This window comes from Mycotypha africana (genome assembly GCF_025528875.1).
Source record: "Mycotypha africana strain NRRL 2978 chromosome Unknown BDF20scaffold_1, whole genome shotgun sequence".
Lineage (NCBI taxonomy): Eukaryota > Fungi > Mucoromycota > Mucoromycetes > Mucorales > Mycotyphaceae > Mycotypha > Mycotypha africana.
Genome location: NW_026515725.1, coordinates 3,140,330 through 3,164,133, shown reverse-complemented (window position 1 = coordinate 3,164,133; position 23,804 = coordinate 3,140,330). Strand labels below are relative to the sequence as shown.

General features: G+C 38.4%; 9 protein-coding genes across 9 annotated transcripts; 5 read left to right on the top strand and 4 right to left on the bottom strand.

Annotated features, from left to right (window-relative positions):
- Positions 1 to 434: 434 nt before the first annotated feature.
- Positions 435 to 2,160, top strand: BDF20DRAFT_847368 (uncharacterized protein). The gene is made up of 4 exons (XM_053079800.1): positions 435 to 651; positions 733 to 1,553; positions 1,648 to 1,715; positions 1,779 to 2,160. The coding sequence occupies exons 1-4, from the start codon at positions 519 to 521 to the stop codon at positions 1,972 to 1,974; spliced, it is 1,218 nt and encodes a 405-aa protein (XP_052941204.1). The 5' UTR covers positions 435 to 518; the 3' UTR covers positions 1,975 to 2,160.
- A 1,084-nt stretch (positions 2,161 to 3,244) lies between these two features.
- Positions 3,245 to 5,249, top strand: BDF20DRAFT_847365 (uncharacterized protein). The gene is made up of 3 exons (XM_053079799.1): positions 3,245 to 3,845; positions 3,923 to 4,028; positions 4,133 to 5,249. The coding sequence occupies exons 1-3, from the start codon at positions 3,345 to 3,347 to the stop codon at positions 4,987 to 4,989; spliced, it is 1,464 nt and encodes a 487-aa protein (XP_052941203.1). The 5' UTR covers positions 3,245 to 3,344; the 3' UTR covers positions 4,990 to 5,249.
- A 2,118-nt stretch (positions 5,250 to 7,367) lies between these two features.
- BDF20DRAFT_904325 (uncharacterized protein) lies at positions 7,368 to 10,418 on the top strand (the record flags this gene model as incomplete). The annotated part of the gene is made up of 4 exons (XM_053083015.1): positions 7,368 to 7,779; positions 7,842 to 7,961; positions 8,027 to 8,149; positions 8,227 to 10,418. 4 exons carry the CDS (start codon positions 7,368 to 7,370, stop codon positions 10,416 to 10,418), a joined length of 2,847 nt encoding a protein of 948 aa, XP_052941202.1.
- A 1,163-nt stretch (positions 10,419 to 11,581) lies between these two features.
- Positions 11,582 to 12,368, top strand: BDF20DRAFT_808469 (uncharacterized protein; the record flags this gene model as incomplete). The annotated part of the gene is made up of 3 exons (XM_053076567.1): positions 11,582 to 11,989; positions 12,070 to 12,162; positions 12,246 to 12,368. Coding segments are annotated over 3 exons (624 nt in total), but the record flags the coding sequence as incomplete, so codon positions are not given.
- Positions 12,369 to 12,867: 499 nt separating this feature from the next.
- On the bottom strand, positions 12,868 to 15,716 carry BDF20DRAFT_847339 (glucose inhibited division protein A-domain-containing protein). The gene is made up of 10 exons (XM_053079798.1): positions 15,317 to 15,716; positions 15,149 to 15,244; positions 15,027 to 15,082; positions 14,773 to 14,962; positions 14,622 to 14,696; positions 14,447 to 14,548; positions 14,248 to 14,360; positions 13,151 to 14,163; positions 12,952 to 13,081; positions 12,868 to 12,890 (listed from the first exon to the last, which is right to left on the bottom strand). The coding sequence occupies exons 1-8, from the start codon at positions 15,591 to 15,593 to the stop codon at positions 13,333 to 13,335; spliced, it is 1,740 nt and encodes a 579-aa protein (XP_052941200.1). The 5' UTR covers positions 15,594 to 15,716; the 3' UTR covers positions 12,868 to 12,890; positions 12,952 to 13,081; positions 13,151 to 13,332.
- On the bottom strand, positions 15,717 to 16,174 carry BDF20DRAFT_847338 (uncharacterized protein). The gene has a single exon (XM_053079797.1). It carries the CDS (start codon positions 16,119 to 16,121, stop codon positions 15,822 to 15,824), a length of 300 nt encoding a protein of 99 aa, XP_052941199.1. The 5' UTR covers positions 16,122 to 16,174; the 3' UTR covers positions 15,717 to 15,821.
- A 453-nt stretch (positions 16,175 to 16,627) lies between these two features.
- Positions 16,628 to 17,435, bottom strand: BDF20DRAFT_847335 (uncharacterized protein). The gene is made up of 3 exons (XM_053079796.1): positions 17,212 to 17,435; positions 17,077 to 17,129; positions 16,628 to 17,006 (listed from the first exon to the last, which is right to left on the bottom strand). The coding sequence occupies exons 1-3, from the start codon at positions 17,282 to 17,284 to the stop codon at positions 16,785 to 16,787; spliced, it is 348 nt and encodes a 115-aa protein (XP_052941198.1). The 5' UTR covers positions 17,285 to 17,435; the 3' UTR covers positions 16,628 to 16,784.
- Positions 17,436 to 17,773: 338 nt separating this feature from the next.
- Positions 17,774 to 18,731, bottom strand: BDF20DRAFT_847330 (ribosomal protein L24e-domain-containing protein). Its single transcript, XM_053079795.1, has 3 exons — positions 18,587 to 18,731; positions 18,374 to 18,487; positions 17,774 to 18,306 (listed from the first exon to the last, which is right to left on the bottom strand). Exons 1-3 carry the CDS (start codon positions 18,665 to 18,667, stop codon positions 18,022 to 18,024), a joined length of 480 nt encoding a protein of 159 aa, XP_052941197.1. The 5' UTR covers positions 18,668 to 18,731; the 3' UTR covers positions 17,774 to 18,021.
- Positions 18,732 to 22,610: 3,879 nt separating this feature from the next.
- BDF20DRAFT_76880 (uncharacterized protein) lies at positions 22,611 to 23,588 on the top strand. The gene has a single exon (XM_053076120.1). The coding sequence runs from the start codon at positions 22,822 to 22,824 to the stop codon at positions 23,443 to 23,445; it is 624 nt and encodes a 207-aa protein (XP_052941196.1). The 5' UTR covers positions 22,611 to 22,821; the 3' UTR covers positions 23,446 to 23,588.
- Positions 23,589 to 23,804: the final 216 nt, after the last annotated feature.

Sequence of the window (23,804 nt, the reverse complement as noted above, 5' to 3'; positions counted from 1 at the left end):
TGGGGTTCAATTCTGTGCTTATTGTATTCATTGTGATGAAACGGAACGATATACAGAAAGACTGAATTGATTTTTTATCTCAATTCGGCCGTAAACCTCCACCTACTTAAAAGGCGGACGAACATCAGTGCTCAATGTTGTTTACTTGAGCGATTAATACGTGTAAGCAATTCGATAAATATAAAATAGGCTTGTCTTTGTCATAAGAAAAAAGCAACAATAACTACAACAATGGGTTGTTGCACACCAAATCGCGCGATGAGATCTAATTGTTGCAGGGAAAATAGAAAAAAATTGAAGGGTAAAACTGTCAAAAATTTGAAGTTCAGTCTGATTCATAAAAAATGGAACGTTTCTTTATAAAAGCCTTTAGTGATTATTGTTCTTTTCTTCTTTTCCTGCAACCATATAGCTTTTTTTCTTTTTCTTTTTTTTTTTTTTCAACAAAAAAATAAGGAACTTTCTTCAACTACAAACGCCTCAACGCCATTGTTCAAAGCTATCTGAATATCGTAGACATGAACGTTAACCAAATGCTTGCTTCACCGAAGTTGGCACCTGCTGCTTCTATATCCGATTCAACTGCTCTTCATTTGTCACCTTCGTCAACTGCAATAGAACTTGCTCCTATTAAAGAGATCTCATCCGAATGTAACACATCTGATTGATTTTTCCTTTTTTTTTTGTTTTTGTGATCTGGCCATATTCAACTGACTTATTATTGTATAATAGCTAAGCGAGCACGAAATCTGAACAGGCTTCCGTCGTTCCTTGAGCCCTGTCCGACACCTACCAAAGAACAGTGGGGTAATACATTCCTACCTCGAATCCATCCACCTCTCGTTAGTTCTCCTACTTTGCTACCATCTTCAGCGTCTTCTGTTACCTCCGAGTCTTCTAACCCGCCTTCTCCTTTATCAAATACCAATATACCTCAGAATCTGTCTGCGGAGTCAGTATATCCAAAGAGCAGCAATACGCATATACCCTGTCGTCATGCACCCTCAACCGCATTACCCTCCATACAACCTAGGCCAGAAACACTAGTAACGGACTCAAATCAGGCTGTCAGCAGATGCCCTTTTGCTCATGCCATGGCCGGTGATAATAACGCGACTATCACTAATTGGCCAGCAAATCATCCTAATGTATTACAGAAGAATGATAATGTAACGACTGATTCGGCTGATCAGCCACAATCGCCTACGATGATGGCTGCTGCTGCTATCGCCGCTGCTTCTCTGAAAAATTACCCAGAAACAATTGTAAATGATAATCATTCTGGATCTGTTTATTCCGCCAATGGAACAGATCCCAACTGGCAAGGACAACTGCAGCATTCGGGCAAGTGTCCTATTGCTTCCTTTTATCGCGGAACCCAACAGACAGCAACACCAAGAACGGTCGAGCCTAAACGCCATTCCTTTACACGTGTTGCCTTCATGACTCAGGGTGGAAAGCGTCCCAGTAGTAGGTGTCCTTTCAGTGCTAATCAAAAGAAGTTCCTTACAAAAAATGATCATATCAAACGTCCTCGCAATGCTTGGATCCACGTAAGTCTCTTTTTCTTACACTTACTCAACTCTTTATGAGTTTCTATTTGCACTGAGCCTTACCGACATTTCTCTTTCATTTATAACAATATAGTTCCGTTGCCATTATGGTCAAGCATTAAAGGCTCAAGATCCTACGCTTCGAGCAGAAGATATCTCAAAGTATGTATTTCTAAATTTCTAGTTTTGCTTTTCAAAATCATGGTTTCTAACACCAACTTTTAGGCGCGCATCTCGATGTTGGGCACGTTTATCTGAGAGCGAGAAGAAGCCTTGGCATGATCTGGCTGAAAAAGATAAGCAAGCACATAAGGCAGCCTTCCCCGAATATAGATACTGCCCCAGAAGAACCAATGCTGCACTTCTGATGCCTTCTTCTCCTTCAAATTCCGTTCTTAATGATTCCGAAGAAGAAGATTAAAATGAAACATCTGCTCCTCATTCCATGACATCACGTGTTTAGCGCCGCCAATTGTCTGTATCCGTCGCCCTGTTAATAACTCAATGAGGTGCTTTTTACTCTTCTCAGCTATTCATGTAAATTTTTTGTATACCTCATTCTGTATTCTTTTCCTTACATTTTACATACCTACATTAATCTCTCTAATAATTTATGTAATATTTTTCAATTTTTATTATATTTAAATGAAATAGAAAAAATAATGATTGTTTTGCTTTTTGTGGTTTGGTTTTCTGTACCTTTTTGTGAAGATACCAACGAACGCATGTGCTGCGCGATTATCCATAATGATTGGCTGTTTACTTTGATCAAAGTTGATTTTAATTACTCAGTCAAGTAACAATGCCAGTTGCTGAATAATAAAATACTCACCATTGTACTTTCCGATTCAAATTGTGCAGTGGATCTGGCGGAAGGAAGGACAAAGGTAGCAACGCGAGCGTACCGTATGTTGGCTAAAAAGACATTACCAACTTCGAGTTTTTTAAGTTTGAAAACACTTTTGTAACTGTTTACTCCTGATTTATGCCGTGCATATGCCAATTAAGAGAAAATTCGGCAGTATATCACTTGAACATTGATTGAAAGATGAGTAGCTCCGAAGCTATGTCATTTTCTCATGTTGAAAGTTAGTATGTCAATAGGAATGATATTATATCAGATTGCAATGCAAGCTTTGCTACAAAAGGCGTAACAATGACTCTGATGGACAGATAGATCACTGTGAGAAGAAGGGAAAAAAAAAATACGTAAAATGTCTATAGGTTGTGATCAGATTGAAATCGTTAGTCTTTCTAGTGCTGTCTGTCTATCAGAAAAGATAAGAAATGAGAAAGGTTTTTGTAAAGAAGAAGTTGATGGGCTTGGGTACGAAATGATTTTTGCAGAAAGGCTGATATCTACAAGCAGTAAGAAGGTTGCCGTATCGTAACATTATGGAGTTACATTGACCTGGCATCAGAAAGGAAAGAGGAAAAACAATTTTCTGCGCGCTGTTGTTCTCGGGCTTTTCACAAATATTATTCGAGTAAAATTGTCCAAATATAAACCAATTTGTTCTATTATGGTATTTGTTGCTGCAGTTCAATGTCTTTTTTTAGGTCTGCCTGAAGTAGCAAGTTTTGTCATACAAAAAAATACTTACAGGACATCCAGAAAACAAATAACCCTAAACTGTGCAACTTGCACTAGCTAAAAAGGTTACAACGCTCATTAGGAACCGTACCTGTCACAAAAAAGGGCCTATCAAACCTATAAAAATAAAGAAAAGATGGCATCAGACTTTGTCTTTCCCTCGGTTTCTTCCTTCCTTTCCTTATCAATATAGTACAATGAAGCTTTCATCGACCGTGACCTTAGTTTTCACTGCCATGGCTATGGCGAATGCACAAAGTACCAAGTCCACTAGCAGCAAATCATCTACCTCTTCTACTACCACACACAATGCCCCTCCTCCTCAAAAATCGCCAGAATGGCTTTCTCACGTCGTTCCCCTTTCTGGTAATGTTCAATCTTACCCTTCTGGAGGTAAGTCCATCCCTACCGGCCCATTACCCAGTGTTTCTTTCGATATTTCTGGCTATCCTGAAGGTTGGAAGAGTCCTCCAACTACCTCAGCCGAAGTCAAAGCTGCTATTGCCGCTATTGATTGGTCTATGGTTCCTAACGTACCTGTCCGTAAATCGGATAACAACGGTGACCTGTCTATGACTGGCTATGACGATGCTAAAGATCCTGATTGCTGGTGGAGTGCTACTGGCTGTGTCACGCCAAAGAACGCATCCATTCCAGCAGATGTTGCTAACTGTCCCAATGTCGGCGACTGGGGTTTGGTAAATAGTGCATCATACAATTAAAAACAAACTGATCAAGATTTTTTACTAATACAGAACTTTTCCCGCTCGTCTAGACTTACGATGATGGCCCCCTCACAGCTGATGATGGTGGCAAATGGGCTGAGCCTGAGTTGTATGACTTTTTGGCTGCTCATAATAACCAAAAAGCAGGCTTATTCTGTAAGTTGATCTCATCGACAGCCCCTGATGGTGCATCCATCATGGGTATTTGCCAAGTAGAAAAAATCCATTAACACCTTACACTTTTTCCTGCTTTACTTCAGACATCGGTTCAAATGTTATTGCGGCGCCTGCTGCTGCTCAAAGAGCCTTAGCTAACGGTCATACGCTTTGCGTTCATACATGGTCCCACCCTGCTATGACCAGTCAAACAAACCATCAAATCGTTGCTGAACTGTATTGGACAATGAAGGCTATCAAGGAGGTTACAGGTGTTACTACCAAGTGCTGGCGTCCTCCTTACGGTGATGTCGATAACCGTGTCCGTGCCATTGCTTGGCAAATGGGTCTTACTACTGTTCTTTGGGATGAAGATACCGACGACTGGAATATGCCTGGTGAAGGTGGAGGTAATTTACCTCCTGCGACTGTTGACGGCTACTTTGAAGGTTGGATCAATAGCCGTAAGAATGGTACCGATAATAAACATGGCCACATCGTTCTTCAACATGAATTGAACAATTCCACTGTCTCTATGGCTGAAAAATGGCTTCCTAAGATTCAACAAGTCTTCAATGTTGTTCCTTGGAACCAATGCTTCAATATCTCTAATCCCTACTGGGAAACCAATTTTGTGTATCCTGTCGCCGATGAAAGCATTCCTAAAAATGCAGCAACTGTTACTACTTCTCCATCTGCCTCAGCTTCTGCTTCAGTTGCTGCTAGTCCTGCCTCTCTTTCCGCAAATACTGTCACTTCTACTCCCACTGACAATTCTACCCCCACTGACAATTCTGCTTCCACTGACAATTCTGCTTCCAATGACAATTCTGCTTCCACTGACGGTACAGCTTCAAGTGTTCATGCTGCTGGTGCCGTTAGTGCTAGTGCTGGTTCTCGCGTTACCGCTGCCTCAACTGCTGGTCTTTTCGGCGCTTTGCTCTTTGCCGTCTTATATTAGGCTGCTCAATCATAAACATCCTCGAGAAATCCGACTTAACTTTCCATATCCTTCTTTATTTATTCTCCTTTGACATTAATACGTATCTAGTACTTCTTTATGTACGCAGCCACATGTAATTTACTTTACCTTTATCAGTTAATAAATTATAGTATATTGACTTTAACATCAGAAAAATATTTGACATTATGCTTGAAGCCTAGTGATCTCGTCGTCGACAAGCAATGGCAGAGAAGCACAAACAAATCGTGAACTGGGGCTTGGCCATTTTCTAATGTTTGATTTTAGAATCGGTAAAATTCTGTAAATGATCATCATGCTTTTGCAGAATATGAATATGGATCAATTATCCAAGCTCCCTCGGATTTGTATGGATTTCTAATCAACGATGTATTTATGCGATAGGAGAAACTATTTTCTATCGTGAGATCGTCTACCTTCTGTTATATTCATCGAAAAAATATCGTCCATTTTTGACATCAAATTTCTGTTTTTTTTTTACTCCTAAACATGCACATTGTATGGAGTAACAAACAACGTTGGCCCCTCCCTCTGTATCACGTTTTGTAAAACTATAGCAACATTGCTAATCATTTTCTGTAAAATGCTTTCATTTTTTTTTCTAAGCAGTTGCACAAGCCAAGTATATAAATTAGGAGTCTTAGCATGCTTTTTCTGACGAATTGTACGAACTTTGTAAGTGCTTCTTGAAAATGACTTCCATCTGTGAAAATATTCTGTGCAGGACCTTTTATCGTAAATTAGCAATTGCGTCTCAACAACGCCTTTACGAAAAGGAAACTATATTTTGTTTTACCAAACAAAATCAATAACCACGTATGACTGAATTTGCTATCATATTATAGTGTCCATCAAAGACAATTCATAAATGTGGAGTCTTCAAAAACGAACGAAAAGCACTGTATATTGCATATTTCACATCAGGACCGTCGTACCAACAAATGTAATGTGGCTTTCTTTTACAACGTACAGCAACACTACATGGTTGCGTACCAAGCGCTGAGACTCATTTGCTAGCTATTTTAAGATTTTGCTGAGAGTTATCCTAGTGTATTCAAAAGCCTGAAATATCTCCTACTCATTGGAATGTACTTGAAGCACTTTTTGAGCATTGAATCAATATTTCCATTTGTTTTGCTGAATTAAAAGTAAAGAGTAGCCATTAATGCAATGTCATAAAAATATAAATATGAAATAGCCTATCACGCCCATAGAGAAAATAACGAGATTATTAAAATATTACTAGTATATAGGGGCTACAAGTTCAGATAAAGGCAAGCTGAATAACCATTCTTTTGGGTTGTTTATGATGTGGGTCCCCCTGTATCAGCGTGAGTCTCAGACAGTTAAAATTTGTTTAAAAGATGTACTGTGGTTCTATGACGGTATGCAAAAGATATATGGAACAGAACAATAAAGATATAGCTTTTTAGCCTTATTAAAGTAGAATGGAGAGATATCGTGTTCTCTGTAAGAGATGAACCATCTCTCTTCAAGTCATCAATATATGTTTTCTCTTTCTTTTGTTCACATGTTACCATGAAAACCAACGCTCTTCCAACTCAATTTAATGACAGCAGAAGCTGCCAACAATTTGATAAACGCAAAGGTGTCAGTATCCTCAATTAGCAAACACCTCAGCGTTACTGTGAGTTTAAATTGTTTTATGTTCAAAAATGATAACGGCTCCAATTCACTAGCCCGTAGATACTAGATTACTTCTACACTTTAGGTATGCGCCGGACTATTAGCAACATTATCATTCAAAACGATGTTCATACTTCTTCCAATAAGAACTGATGTATTGGGGGCGTAACTGCTTTGATTTACAGTACATACTCTAAAAGAATCCTCGAACCGTGACGTAAAAATTTTTACGTCAGCATGCCCCGCAAGTAAATCATTCCTCTCAAAGAAAAGAAAAAAAAAAAGTGCCTTTTTTTTTTCGCACAAAAGGACGTCAAGCGGAAAAAGTTTAGTTACGCTTAAAACAGATTAAAATAATCTTTTTTTTTTTTTTTTTTTTTTTTTTTGGTTCTAACACCGGCACATCATCATTTTACTTGTATACCGAAGCTGAATTGTGAAAGAATATAATTGTAGGAGGTATTGAAAAGTTAGGCATAATAGAAGACACGCGGCCGTCTTGATTTTCTCTTTATAAGCTAACGTTAATTTGCTGTTATACTATATGTCTCTACTTTATTTTTTTGTTATATAGAGTACTGAATCAGCCATACCCGTCAACTTCAACCCTTTAATTTTTGTTACATTTACCGACATTTACTTGTTCTTTTCAGTTAAACGTCTTTTCTTACCGAGACCAAAGCGAGTGTGTAAATTATTTATCTTCCTTTATGGATCCTAAACTTTCCGCAAATGCTGCACAGGGCATGAACATCAACCCACAGCAGAATCCACAAACTCCTAATATGATGATGTCATTTCAGCAGCAGCAACAACATCCTCAACCTGAAATGCAACAATTTAATCCGCTTAACGGTTTGAACAATATGGCCTTTAATACAGCTAATATGGCCAATTTGAATTACGTTCAACCGGATTTCAGCAATCTTGATCCGAATGATTTGAACATGAACGCTTTCATACAAAACAATCCCAATTTTGGCGGCAATATGAATATGAACTTACTTCAACAGCAAGCACTACAACAACAACAACAGCAACAACAACATTTACGTCAACCATCACATCCTCAGTCTGTATATTCACCACAAAATTTGATGGGGCTTCAAGGAAATAGTCCAGGTAAAGTGAGCAAGGGATAATTAGTAAAGTACTGTCTTCGATACTGATCTTGTCATTACTAGCAATGCACGCTCAGTATCAGAATAGAGGTCTCTATCAAAACAATGGAAGCATAATGGCCGGTTCACCTCAAGCACTTATGTTTCAACAGCAACAAGCGGCTGCTATGGCTATGGCCAGAGGTTAGTTTTTATCAGTATGGAAAATAATACAGAATAAGTTAATTGAGCACTTTATCCTCTGATAGCCAAACAATCACCAAGCCAGTCACCGGCCATGAGCGGCAATATCCCCAACAATGTTATAAGTTCACCCTCTGTAAACAATAGCCCTCATATTGCAGGTGCTAGAGTCGGACAGGAATATGCAGGTATATTCATTCAATTGATTGTGAGATTGTACAATGTCTTTGTCGATATTAATTGACTGTCTCCTGCATCGTTGTAGTTTTTCCAATGAATCCAAATGTAAATTCTCCAGCGCAAAGCTTTCAACATACTAATGGTATTTCGCCCTCGCCTCAAATGACGCGTGTTATACCTTCCCAGGCGAATAATCAATTCATGCAACAGCAACAAAATTTTCTTCAGCAACAGCAACACCGTCAACAACAAGTGCCACAAAAACATCCTACTTCTGTTGCCGGCTCACCTTCACTAAATAGCAATCCACCTTCTACATCGTATAATTCACCACAATTACAGCAGCAACAAGCACACCAACAGTCACCGATTCCCCGCCAATCAGCTACACCCGCTAGTAATCATTCTACTCCACATCAACAGCACCGGCAAATCGATAATGCCATAGGGACGCCTCAAATGAGCCCAGGGCGTAATCGACAGCAGCAAGCTCCTACACCTATGACTCCAATGGCCAAACCGACGACTGCCAGTTATTCTCCATCATCCACACAACAACCACAATCTCCTAATGTACCTTCAGAGACCTCTGCATCACCTAACCGTGCAAATCAACAAAATCAATTAGATAGCAACCATCAGTCACAGCAGCAACAACGACAACCCTTAGCAAATATGCAGCCATCAACGCCAGCACCACCTGTAACTCCTCAACAAAAGATAGCCTATATACCGAAAACACGTAATGTAGATACTTACGGTGGAGTAGATCTGAAGTATTTTGACAAGTTCGAAATAAAGCCCCTAACACCACATTTGAATGAATTGGGTATAATTGATATTCAAGCGCTTATCATGTCACTGAAGTCTGGATTGAAGATGGAAGTTACCAATGCTCTTAATGTATTGACCGTTTTAACGACAGAATCGCAGATATTTCACCATCATCATCCACAACAACAGCAGCAATGTAACCTTCCTTTGATGCAATGCGATGATTTATTAGATGTGTTACTAGACTATTTAGAGGAGGATATTTTAGGTAGCAGTAGTCGATTTTTATCCAAGCCTTCATTGGCAGCATCGACATCGACCCCATCAGCAAAAACAGCAACAGTAGGTACAGTTTTAACCTACATCGACTTATTTGATATGTCTTTGGACGAAATGAAGAGTCTGATTCCACAATTAGAAAAATCTACATCAGATATTTGGATGTCACTTCGTGAAAGATGTTTATGCATATTTAATATTATTCGCAATTTGTCTTTTATGACAGACAATATCGAATATTTAGCTCGTCATTCTCGCTTTGTCAGACTACTCTGCGACATAACGGGTTTCTTAAGCAACAGTTATGACAGCGACAATAGTAATAGTGGGAAAGATACTACAGGTCGCGAAACATGGTTTGTGGGTATACGATTGATGGATACACTTGACTTTCGAAAAAGCGTCTTAATGATCTTGTCCAATATCTCCATGTTCCTGACATTAAATGAGAAGAAAACAGCAGCTGTCTTGGTGTATCTAGTGCATGACTTCTTAATAAACGGGCCCGACACATATTACTCTTTGTTAGCTATAGAAACATGGACGAAGCTTACTGTCAACTATGAGAATCGACAACTATTACATACACTTATCGAAAAGCAAGATGAAGAAAAAGAGAATGAAAGGATGTTGACTTTAATCGAAGATATATGGCTTGAACTTACTTCTGTGATAAGACGCGACTTTTTCTCCTCCGACGGACGCGTGATGCATGCTATGACATCCAACCAACTAGCGACACTAGAGCTTATTGTGATGGGGCTTTACAACATTGTTGCCATCATTCAATTATCTGATACCATACGACAGAGGTTCTTAGAAAATAATAAGGGAATGGGAATGATGATAATGCGACTATGCATTACTTTGGCAGAATCAGGCAATCCTCAGTTCAGTTTAGTAACAAAACATGGTATGGAATTAATTCGCGCACTTATTTGCGGTGGTGATGGTATTTATAAGCGTCCAAGTCAACGCTCGCAAAATGCACAACAACATAGACCGCTGGCTGCTCTATCTCAACAAAGTCTGCAGTATCACCTAGATACCAAAAAAGATGAAAAGGATCGTTTAACGATTCAAGAAATTGGGAACCGATTATTAGACGTGTCAGTTCTCCGTGAAAAACTAATGTTATCCATGTTGAAACATACAACAGACCCAGAAATATTACGAGAATTATCAGATATTGTAGCTTTAATAGATGACGAACCTTCTGTATAAAATTAATAAAATTTGTGCTTTGTTCTCTGTATTCCGCTGGTGTATTGCGGCATTTCAAGAATTACGAAAATTTTTGCCAGTCCCACATTTCATTGATTTAGTTAATTTTCGCTTTTCATTCAATAAACGTTTACTTTTTTTTTCCCTGTCTTTTACACTTACCATGGAACAACGAATGCGCCCCTTATATCATATAAGGGTAATGTTTTAACTAAAATACATGGGTTATATATAATTTAGCTAATTACTTTGCTTTAAACAGAGAAGTGCACGGCTGAATACACAGGGAGCTGATGCCAATAAAAAGATTGACGATGCTTCACTTCCAACAGTCGCGGTGGTAATGCTCGAAGCTTTTAGTAATTCTCAAAGAAGAATAACATCTAACATTCTTTATTATACTTTTAGCAACCGTTTGACTTATTGAAGGTAAATTGTGAAAGTTGACTGAAACATATTCTTTGCATCTCAACATGCTAATTCCACCATAGGAACTCGACACCCCTAAAAAAGTTGTGAAAGCACAAAAGAAGAAAACATTAAAACAGAGCAAACTCAATCTTACACCTGCCAAAACGAATGATATGCCAGAATCAGTGGAAAAGATAGAAATAAAGCGTAAAAACACCAGTACTGAAGAAAAAGTCAATAAGAAGCAGAAATTAAGTAATAAGGCAGATAAAAATGCAGCAAAGATCATGGCTGAGAAAGAGAAAAATACAGTAGATACACTTGAAAAACTGAGTAACAAAGAAAAAGAGCAAATTTCAGAAGATGAGAATCCAAAAAAGAATGGTTCACTAGTAGAAATTAGCAAAGTTTCAGAGAAAGGAGCCACTCAAATAAGTACGATTGGAAGTGAATATGAGATACAACAAACCACTGTAATAAATGAAAAAGCCACTATTGCCCACATACACAAAGAGGATAATAACGTCGAAGAAATGGAAAAAGCATCAATGTCAGCAAGCACATCTTTCGATTCAGAACAAGACCGATCCTCATCACCTCCTTCATTTGTCAGCTATAATGACGAGCCATCTACGCCACTCTATCATGCTGCATCAAGTGTCTGTCAGCATTCTGAGGACTCCTACTTGAAAACGACGCCAACTTCATTCCCATCCATTTACTCTTCCGAATCATTGCAATTAAAAGATACCAATAACAATGACAAACATCGTCCTCTCATTTACAGATCTCCGGCTGACAAACAACGGATTGAATATGAAAAGACTACTCTTTCGAGACTGCGCCGTGCACTTGACACCGTTATTACAGAACGTATGGCTCATTCTCGTCCTGTAGTGTTTCACGAAGTTCAGAACACCTTAAAGAATAGTACAAACCGAAGCATTACTCTGACGCACGTTGCTCAGATAATGTATGTTGCGCCCACGTTATATTTGGTACAGGCAAAAGAGATTCGAGACTACATGGGTAGGGCCAAAGAGGCACATGTGATTGAATGCGGTGTGGATTGGGTAGTTCCCTTATCAGCCAAAGATTTTGTTAAGCGTGCTGACTTGTTAGCAGAAGCTGTCGACAAGTATTTCCGAGATCATCCTGAGGTACAAGAAAATACCAGACTCTTTAATTTTCAGAAACTAAACATTGTCAATTGATTTGTTATATCTCTATTTTATTATAGGCAGATGCAGTCATACCGCAAGCATCACTTCCCAGCATCAAATTATTGACAGATAAAGATGAATGGAAAAAGAGCGATAATCTCCCTCCTGGCGTAAAGTATCCTAAACATCGGTATTGATTGATAAGTATAGTAGGCTAATATACCCTCGTTCTGTCACATTCAATTTTTTATAGGTAAAAGCAATTTTAGCAGCACAAGAGAAAGCAAAGCAAGAAGAAGAAGAGGCTAAAAAACCCAAACCAAAGCGCACAGGAACTGTTGCTGAACGAATGGCCGCTCTTAAGGCAAGAGTAAGTATTCATTACAAATAGCAACCTTTTGCCCAAGGATAACCGTTAACAAACACACTTTAAAATCGTTAGCTTGCAGCTCGACAAGGAACATCATCGTCATCTTCCCCATCCTCATAATGGCATACAACAGAAGCAAATGATACCGATATTTTTATACAACAGAAAGAACTCTGCAACAATTATTGTGCAATGATTTTGTTCTAATGAGATTTTGAAGGAATAGTTTTCCAATAAATATAATACTATAAATACATAAATTACAATTATAATTTGCGGCTTTGCGATATTACAGGGCTGATGCCTCCTTCACATGTTCTCGGCGATTTATGTACTTCATGAGAACCACCATGGCGACAGGTGTCATCCCTTCAATTCTTTTCGCAGCGCCCTGCGTTTTTGTGAAAATGCTTCTTAGTAATTCTCATAACTCATGGGAGAAGAAAGTACTCATCCTATATTCTTACCAATGTCTCAGGACGTATTTCCATCAACTTCCGACGTATCTCGCTTGACAGCTGTTCCATGCTGCAAATGAAATAAAATTTTTACCAGTTGTTATTCAGAAAAAAAAAAAAAAAGAACATACAGGCATGGGTAAGTATGAAAAGAAAGCACTTACTTTGCATAGTCAAGATTGATATCCAACTTCAAGTGCTCGTCTTTTTTTAGTTTTGCAATTTGTTTAGCTTGTATTTTCAAATATGGTTTGTAGCGTCCTAGTATGAATATAAGTTATATGAGTAAACAGTCATTGCAATCATAACAAAGTTTTGACAGCGCCTTACCCTCGATTGACATACGGTCTTTGATAGAAGGATCAAGATCTTTAAGGAAAGGTATGATTTCGTTGAAATGGTCCAAAGTTATATCTGGCCAGTACAGAATATCCAAAGCGCTGTAGTAATAAAGTGCATGAGTTTCCTTCCATTCATTCTATCATTCCATGTCACAGCCATTCATTCACATTTTACCTCCTTAAATTGCCCGCATCCTTCAAATCAGCTGTGGGTGCACGGGATGATGGCCTAATATTATAATCAGCCCAACGTTTTGCTGTCATCTTTGTATTTTCTAAACAAGTCAAAGCGTGCTGAAGCGTGTTTGATGTAGTTTTGAAGAGTTCCCATCTTTCTGTACCTACAACACCAGCATGATAGCCCTTTTCTGTTAATCGACTATCTGCGTTGTCTGCGCGCAATAGTAAGCGGTATTCCGACCGAGCCGTGAAGACACGATAGGGCTCTTCTGCGCCTTTTGTGATTAAATCGTCAATGAGAACACCAATGTAGGCATCTGCTCTATCCAAAACAAAGGGTGGTTTCCCTTGTGCTTGTAATCCAGCATTGATACCTGCTATAATACCCTGAGCAGCAGCTTCCTCATAGCCTGTTGTGCCATTAATTTGCCCCGCTAGAAAGAGACCATGAATACGTTTGGTCTCTAGTGTTGTTCTCAGTTCCCTTGGATCAATATAGTCATATTCAACACCATAGGCGGGTCGTACCATTTCCACATTTTCCAAACCACGGATCATTCTCAAAAAATTCAGCTGAACATCTTCGGGCATAGTATTGGAGATACCATTTGGGTATACAATAGGGGTATCAAGGCCTTCAGGTTCTAGCCAAATATTATGGGAGCTTTTTGAAGTGAATCGCTGTATTTTACTTTCCAAAGAAGGGCAATAGCGTGGTCCTTTCACTGTTTCTCTGATATGAATACTCTCATGAAAATGATCAATTATATACTTGTGTACTTGCTCGTTGGTCCTTGTTTGAAAGCAATTGATTTGATTATCCTTTTAAATTCGTAACAAGAAAAAGAAGATGTTAACGTATAGTACAGTAGTATTCATGGTAAGCTTATTGATTGAAGCACTCACGGCATGAGGGACAGTTTTGTGAAGATAAGAAAAAGGAGACGGTGGCTTGTCACCTTCTTGTATCAGCAGGCCCTCATAATTGATTGTTCGGCCATCCAATCTTGCCGGTGTACCTTACATCAAATTAAAACTGTCAGCCAAAAGTAGTGTTGTGTTATATGAAATCGTGGGGATGGGGGAGTGGGCGGGCGATCGTTACCTGTCTTTAGACGTCCTAATTTAAAACCAGCAGACCGTAATGATTTGGATAACCCTATTGAAGGGTTCTCACCTAATCTTCCAGCGGGCCATGCTTTTAATCCTAAAGCGCGTAGTCATCTATTTCAATAAGGTGCTATGATATACGTCATGGCAGCAAGCTCTTTTTTCTTTACCCAAATGAATTTCGCCACCTAAAAATGTCCCTGTTGTGATAATTACATTCGGTGCTCTAATATTTTGCCCGTTATCTATTGAGTCCAGAGAAAAATGAGCATCTCAATACCCAAAAAACAAAGTACAACCATCTGACAAATGTTGCATTACCTAGTTTCACACCTTTTACTATCTGTGCTGCACCTTTTTCAGTTATTCTTCGGTAATCCTCCTCTGTCATTTCTTCATTTAAAATTAAATTGGCAACACTGCCCGCCTGGATTGTCAGATTTGGATAGTGGTTGAGATATTCCTGCATATGCTTTTTGTACAGCTTCCGATCAATTTGTGCTCTCGGGCCCTATCAGATAATTAGTTGGTTTTCGAAACAGATCAGTTTTCAAATTATATAGGATGAGACCTACATAGACAGCTGGACCCCTGGATTTATTCAATACTTTGAACTGAATACCGGCAAGATCTATAGAACAATAGAAAGGTCAACACCAGGGAACAGATTCGGACAAGTAGTCTGCACAATTTATACCTGAGATTCGACCACAAACACCGTCCAAGGCATCTATTTCTCTGACCAAGATCCCTTTACCTACGCCACCAAAAGATGGATTACAAGACATTTCTCCTGGAAAAAAGAATTAAAGGTACCCGATCAGAACCCCAATGCCAAGTTTATATTGATTCTCTTCTGGTTTACCAATAGTATCTTTGTTCTGTGTCAGTAATAGGGTTCTGGCACCGGATCGTGCTGCAGCTGTACAGGCCTCAGTGCCAGCATGACCTCCTCCTACAACAATAACGTCAAAGTCATAATAACTGTTATTGTGAGTTGAAGCTTCAGTACGCTGATGATGGAGGTGGCGGTGCTGCTGGTGTTGGTAAAATATTGAACCAAGATAAATTTGGAGAGGTCTAGGCTGATGCTGTCGTTGAAGCCCATGCTTGAGCTGGATCAAACTGATCTGTCGATGCATGTCTGTCTACTTCAGGTCAAAGTTCACTTTGAAAAAAACCAAAAATTCCGGGGCTACCATATAAAGGAGTTAGTGCTGGGATAGAATTTCTTAGAAAGCGCTCATATGAAAATTGGATAATTTTATCAGCTTGTTTATTGTAGAAAGTAGGAAGGTGTGACATCAAAAATAAGTATTATTATTTCGGTTTGGAAGAAATATTAAAAGAGATATAGGGTATCAACAAATTTAAAATTTGGCATTAAATTCTTTTTGAGCTTCGCCCTTCTTTTGTTGGACATTATTGGAAGCTTCATCAGTGTTATTACCAGTAAGAGAGTTATAAGCACCCTTGACAGCACCGGCTACTTGATCATAAGCGCCTTGAACATAGCCCTGGACCTTGGCAGCGGTTTCTTCAATATTACCGGAACTATTTTGAGTTCTTCCCTCAGCTTGAAGTGATTCATTACCAACGAGAGAACCAGCGTTTTCCTTGATATTACCAACGAATTGGTCCTTCTTGGCTTCGGCTTTTGAGGCAGTCATTATTGGAATAGGTTGTTGTTGTAAAAGATTAGAGAAAGAAGATGCTGTTGTGTGTATAAGAGTTGATGAGTTGAATGCAAAAACGTCGCGAATTTCGCGCATTATTTATATGCTTGATTTGGAGAAAATTCTTTCTAGAGTCATGAAGTCATTTTCAAGGCACTTCCGTCACTCTGACAGCATTGCATATTAAACAGTACATTTTTTTTTTAACGCAAATAAGATTGGTCCAATCAGATTAGCAGTACAGCAATCTTTGTTGGAATCAATGTGGACAATGTCGTTCTACCAGAAAGGGAAATAGCCGATTTTTTTTTTTTCCGTTCCACATCAACGTAATTGAGCGACTGACATGTTACATAATGATGGTAAAGGCGGCTTTTGTAAATAAAGAGATGGTATGATTCAGCTTGCATCTATGCTTGTAAAAGGTTATAGAATATGATACTGAAGCGCTAATATTAATAAGATAAAGATAAATTTACGCAAACGGAGATGATGGATGGGTGACGAACAGTTATAATAACAGTAAATATGATGTTTAATCAGATAAACGACAGAGATTCTGTTGAATAAATTATTGATTAGGCAAGTTTGCAATGTAGGATTAACTAAGTTAGTTTTGTGAGGGTATATATATATTTATGTATTCATATACGCTCTTTAGGATACAACATGAATTGTAATAGTGTCAACTGATGCAAGGTATCTATTTACACGATGAACAGCAACAAGTACAGAGACTCCTCCTTTCGTCATAGCGCCATGGGGTACTTGGAAGTTAAATATTGCTCCGTTGGTTACGGAACCTGCTGCTAATAACTGACTTCTATCGTTGTCGAAGAATACACTGACAGTCTCATTCGGCTGCCCAGGTGAAAATGCCTGAAAGAGGTTATAGAGAAAAATAAGTATTCTTTTGCTCCTACAATCGTCGGCTACACGAACACCTTACCACTTTCACTCTTTCTCCAACTTTCCATGTAATACCATCGTAAGGATACGTCACTATGTATTTTAGATGTGTTAACAAACATGAAAGATTCATTATTCTGTTTAAATGCATGCAACAAGCCTGAAAACAACGTACTGTAAGACGATGTTTGTGCAAGAATGGCACTTGTGAATAGCAATAATGTTAGCAGTAGTTTAAGTAAAAACATGATGAAATGTGGAGTAAAGACTTGTTGAAGGCTTTTCACGAACTGTATTGAAGTAAAAGAACAAAGTCTTTTTTTATTTTATTTTTTTATTTCCTTTTTTTCTAAAATTCATTCATAATGGGCCGAGGTGAAAACTTTTGCAGTGGTTCCATTATGTTACTTGTGTCAATCGCCATATCGTCCAAATTGAAACTTACCACTGAAACGCCTTACCAAAAATTTACCTTTTTTAGTTTAATTGTCCTTAATTCACCCAATTTGCTACGTCTGGTAAGTAAGTATTGCCCAAAAATTGTTTAAGCATCCCTTATTACCCTGTGCAGTATAGCCTTCCAAACTTTTCAAATGGTTCAAACTTCATTTCGTAAATGTTAATAATGAAATACTCAACATTTAAAACAAACTAGTTCTAACCCTATCTACAGTAAAGTCTAAAGAAACAACCCAATAGGGTAAGTTTTATTGAAAGCTATATAGAAAAAAGACAAAGTCGAATGCAGTATAGGTGAAGGGGGGTGTGTGAGTGTGAGGGTGAGTGTGCAAGTCTGTGTGTGTGTGTGTATATAAATATTATATATCTCGTTATAAATGTACAAATGAATGATAGGAAATAATTGAATTGATTTTTTGCCAATTTGATCTTTTGCATAAAGCTGCTGTTGTTATAATAGAATTGCAGTCGCTGCTGTGGTTGTAATCGTTGTAAAATAGAGTCGTTGCAGTAGAATACTTCTCTTTTACTCTTCCGTATCCATGTTTTCGTTCTTTTCCTTCTCGGCTTTGATAGCTTGTACTCTTTTCTTGGCTTCGAGAGGAGCCAATTCGATGTTTTGATTGACCACACGAATATCGTCTTCCTTTTCCAAATCCTTATTACCAGCCATACGGTTCTTATAGAATGCACGCTCACGTCTAGCACGAATTTCTTGTACACGCTTCATAGCCTTAATAGTAGTGGCCATGAGATTACGATCATAACGCACAGGTACATTACGACGTTTTTCAAATTCAAATGTAGAATCCTATAATAAGGGACGGTGAGTCCTTCTGTTCCTAGCCGTTACACCTGTCTAATTGGCAACAACTTACAATGACCATTTCCTTGCCGCTGGCTTTTCTGAAAGCTTTGGTCCAACGAACCTTACGAGGGTTACGCTTCATCTTGAAATTCTTATGACATTTAGATCTACAGAATCGGAAAGTCTGATAAGAGTGTAAAGTAGAAACGATTAGATCTGAAACTGTCACTTGAGCCGCTTGACTTTAAAAACTCAATTAATCATTTAAACATCTTTGATTTACCTTACTGTCATTACGAACAAACATAGTACCATGACCAGGATAGCATGGCCCTGAACAGAAATAGCAACGAGTGATATGCATTTATAAATAAATAGGAATTAGAGGGAAAAGTGGGTAGTATATGAAGGCGGAGAGAAAAGACACTAAAGCCTTTTTTTTTTTTTCTTTTTTTTGTGGCCTTTTTCCTTTCCCAATAAAAAAAAAGCTATTGATTGCTACGCCACAATTCTTGAGAAATTGTGACTATTTTTCATTGTCAAAATTGAGGGGGGTTCCTGAACCCTTCCTTTTCATGCAGCATCTGCGGCATGAAATTTGTTGATGCAGAGGTTGATCTCCCCAAAACCAGTGCTTCAGCTTTTTACTCTACTTGATGCCCATGAGCTTCTATAATATCTAAACGAAAATAATGTAACCTCTGCCAACAACATACATTTGCTTCAGATGTGAATTATGATGTCATTTCAGTCCAAGCGTTATACTTTTTGCTGATATTGTAGAAAGGGGTTTAGGGTCTGACTATAAACAACAGCTGTTTTCGGCAAACAAAAAGCTTAGTTAAATGAAATAGCCAGAAATTCAGATCAGATGCAGCATGTTTTAAGCTGCAACTTAGTTAATATGTTAATAATGCCATTAAACATGTGCGTGTACAGTAACATTTTTGTGCAGTGGAAAGAAAAAAGTAAAAAAAAAATATGGCTATTCACTATAAGAGTTGATGCTGTTTTTTATCATTGTTATTTCTTGTCTTTTTTTCTTTTTATTTTTGATTCCTTATTTTCTTTTTACAAATGCACAACATGAATGAAATTGTGCACGCTACTCTTGAGAAAATTGATTTAATTGAGCCACTATACCCTCGATCCTCAATGACAAGTGCTGTATGCCAATCAGATGAAGAGGTAAATGAAAGCACTGTTTGTTTTCATAAAGGTTGATGGCTAACCCTTGAGGTCGAGAACAGATAAAAGAGACATGGAAATCAGTCAAGTCCTATATTGAAATTATAGCTTTCAATCTCATCGACTTGTCAAATGATACGACAATGACTGAAATTGTAACATCTATATCCAATGCCACCACAATGCTTTCCTCTATGATGGATATCATTTTCAGATTACAATCAAGGAACAGTAATCAGCATACCAGCAGTAAAATGCGGTTAAGGATGATGCGTCAGCAACATAATTCTACCGTTTCTGAAGCAGCAAGCGCGGCAATGGACATGACAGAGACAAAAATTAAACAAGGAATACAAATAATTCAGTATCACATTCAAATAGTATCGGATAATACCCATAATAAAGAAGAGGTAACAAGCAATCTGTATTTTTGAAACTAAATCTAAACAACAAAAGAGTATTCTGAAATCCAATCATTTCAATCATACACGGCAGTTGATAACCGCGCAGGAAGTTATTGTTCATCATTTGAATAGACTCATAGATTCACTGGTTGCTTATTATTCAATATCCCTGTCGTTAACAACTGCAATGGCAGCATTACAAGAAGTGAGCGGCAAGAATAGTAGCAGCAATCTCAGAAACGCAATACTCGCTCTTCCTTCTGCACCGCTACCAACTACATCCTCACCCGCTTTACGTAATACAAGGAACAATAAAAGAAGCAATCAGGGCCTTTACAAGAAAAGATACTCTCAGTCAGCAACATGTTTGATCACCGACCAACAGAATGCGTTTGGAGTAGTTGAGAATTCAGCACCTCCGTTAACAAACCATGATTGTCTTGGTCCGCATCGGTATGAACCAATATTCAAACTTACAAACAAAGAAAAGCAAAAATCCTGTCAATGACTTGTATTAACAGAAATAGCCATTTGTATTTTATTTATTTACGCTATAAAGAAACATAGGTGATTATAGTACTCTTGATAGAATATCTTTTAGTTTTTTTGCAATACGAAAGTCTGACCTTTTTTTTTTTTTTTTTTTTTTTTGGCTTGATCACCTATTCATCGGTTAGCTGTTCACACTTACCGTAGCAATACTGACAACAAAAGGTTTCATATCAAGAGTATAAGGCCGCGCCCTACGTTAAATGCATCCACTTTCCTTCTACCACGTAAATCAGTTTCTTCCAACGACCCTCCACGGCAACATCTTCAGGACCATGAGAAAACGTTATCTAAAAGAAAGCGCTTATTTTCACTTAGCAGTAGCAGTAATAGCAATAAGAGCCGTGACCATCAACAACAACAACAGAATGAATTCTCAATATCTTATTCCTCTACAGCTGAACTCAAAGCCTTGTTCTCGCAAAAGAAGAGGGATTGGCTTGATATCATGACGTCAACAACAATCCAGCACAATAACAAAAAGAATACCAAAAAAGAAAAGATACCATTTTTAACGATAACAACAAGTGAACAGGTGAGATTGAAAAATGCTTGAATATAACCCCCTTCCCTTTATGATTGTATTCCTGACAAAACCGAAAAAAATAAAATAAATTTAAGTCTGATACTCCAGAAAACCGAATGCAGGATTTATCCTTTCACAATTATCCTTCTTTATCCGACGTTTCTTCTTTCCTTGCTTCAGCTCCAAGCGTTTGTACGTCTACCACCATGATCCCTTCATCTGCAAGTTCGCGTCATACTGTGACAGATCATGCTGCCAAAGAGGATGGGTATTCAACAGACCGTACCATGTTCCTTGCAACTTCTCAACATACTCGGCATCATCATAGCCATATCACAAATGATGAAGAAGTAGAAAGCGAGGCTGCATTTTCAAACGCATCGACGCACACTGGCAGTGACAGCAACGTTGATAGCTTACCTTTGAGACCCCGCTACCAATACGCAAATACTCAAAAGCTATCCCCTTCATTACCAACGATTGAAAGCTTCCTATCTATCTTGACGAGTAATAACAATCTTGATGACACATCGTCCGCTCATTCTTCTGGAGCATCACGATCCTCATCGCTCACTTCTTTGTCAAAGATACTGGAAGATGACGATGATGAGAACAGTGATATACAAACTATTTGTAGGCAAAACTCCAATTCTCCACCTCCTCCACCTGTACCGCCGAAAGATAATCTCTTTTATTTTTTTCAACATCCATTGGCCTTTCAAAATAATGGTGCAAGCCCTGGAGTAGATCCTCAGCAGCAAGATCATCCGATGCCCAATGGTAGGTCCACGATAGCAGGGAAGCCAGCACTTATGGGGAGTGGGTATTTGTATGGCGATCATGTGCATGATCAACAGCATTCATCGCGTCGTCACCATAGTAATCGTAATAGGAGCCATACATATTTTACAACGACAACGACGACGACACATCATATGCCCCATCCTATCACGCCTTTGGCAGCCATGGCAAAAACAGCGAACGCAACTGCAATACAGCATCCTATTCCGCCGCCGAGACGCAGTAGTATGCCTACACCGCTACCTAAATCATTGGTGGGGGAAGAAGAGCAATCATCATGGCCTTCTCTACCGAGCAATGCAAAAGATAAGATAGCCAACATTTATAACAGAAAAAAATATGTTGCTACAAATTCTGTCAGTGACAAAAAGGTGGATGGCAGGTAATGTCGGACAAGGATAGACGGTTTGACAGTTATGTTTTACAACTATAACTAAACTTTATTTTCTATATCCCAAATAAGTCCGTGGAGTTCCTTGTCAAAGTCTGCTCAATCCAGTCATTCCAAGAAAGAGGAACATACAAAGCCAAAGTTGGGACTATCGTTAGGTTGATACTCACTTTAAAGTATTCGCTGGATGATCATGTTTTCTCACAAAGAATATATGGTTATGTCTTCTTCTTTTGATAGGATCATTAACCGCTTCTATTTCGTCGGATTTACTATCCAGAAAGGAACATCAGCAGAATAATGGGAAGCGACTGATTCGTGTTACGGACCAAGACAAGATAGTACTCTTATACGAGATGGTGGGCAGCCAAAACAAGTTGCAGGTCATTGCTGGTACACCAGACAAGTTATTTGAAAAACTGGCAGACGAAACGGTTCAAGATGTAGACTATGTAGAAACTTACATACTCCATTACCGAAATTTTACCACGTCGAAAGAGTTTTTAAAACGTCTGATGCATCGATTTCGACTGCGCCCTCTGCCTGGAGAATATGAACACTTTGCAAAATGGCAACTACCCATTCAAACAAGGTAATTCCGAGAAAAACTAAAAGCAACACGGAATCGTATATTTTTGGCCCAACTCATCTATATATGTATGTCTGTATGTATATATATATATACGTATAGGGTACTCAATGTGATTGACATCTGGGTAACAATTCAATATGTAGACTTTAAAAACAACGCAGAATTACGAGCAAAGCTGATCCAGTTTTTGTTCAATGAATACAACACGGCCCCTCAAGCTTTACGAGAGCGAATTGATAAAATTCAGTCAACACTAAATCAAAACGCAGATCTCTTTAAAGATAAACTTCGGCAGCAAGCGTTACTTTTCTATCAAATGTACCATCGAGATCGACAACTGTCAGCATTAACTTACTATAGCAACAGTAGTAAGCTAATTATACCGACCATGAACCATTTCAACTTTCATCTTCCATTTGTACATACTGCTGCTGCTGCTTCTTCTGCTACTGTTGAAGAGTGTTCAACCACAATCCCAATGTCTATGCCTCACTTTTCAACGGACATGGATACTTTTTTGATCATGGATGCCAAAGATATCGCGAGATACTTGACACTAGCTGATTATTATTTGTTTAAATGTATTTTGTACTCCAATGAATTGATTCAACCCAAAGATACCAAAGATAAGTCTATACCAACATTTACAGAGATCATGACAAAAAGAGCCAATATGGTATGCTTCTTTTGACTTTCCTACTTCTCTACGCAACATTGCTTGAAAAAGAGTTTATACGAGTTACTCATCTCTTTCCGTTGGTAGATAAGTCATTGGGTTGTGCATGATATACTTAAAGTAGAATGTGCAAAATCTAGAAAGCAACTATTGAAAAAGTTCATCGAGATCGCCAGGGTAAATTATTGTTTTCATTACTTCCGACTACGTAGGGAAAAAAAAAAAAAAAAAAGTTATCTCAAGTATATTCTACTTGTCAAATTTATTAGATCTGTCTTGACTATAATAACTTTCATACTTGCATGGTGATTATACTGGGTTTGAGTAGTACAGCAAAGTTAAAAGAAACGATCGACATGCTGTCGAATAAGGAT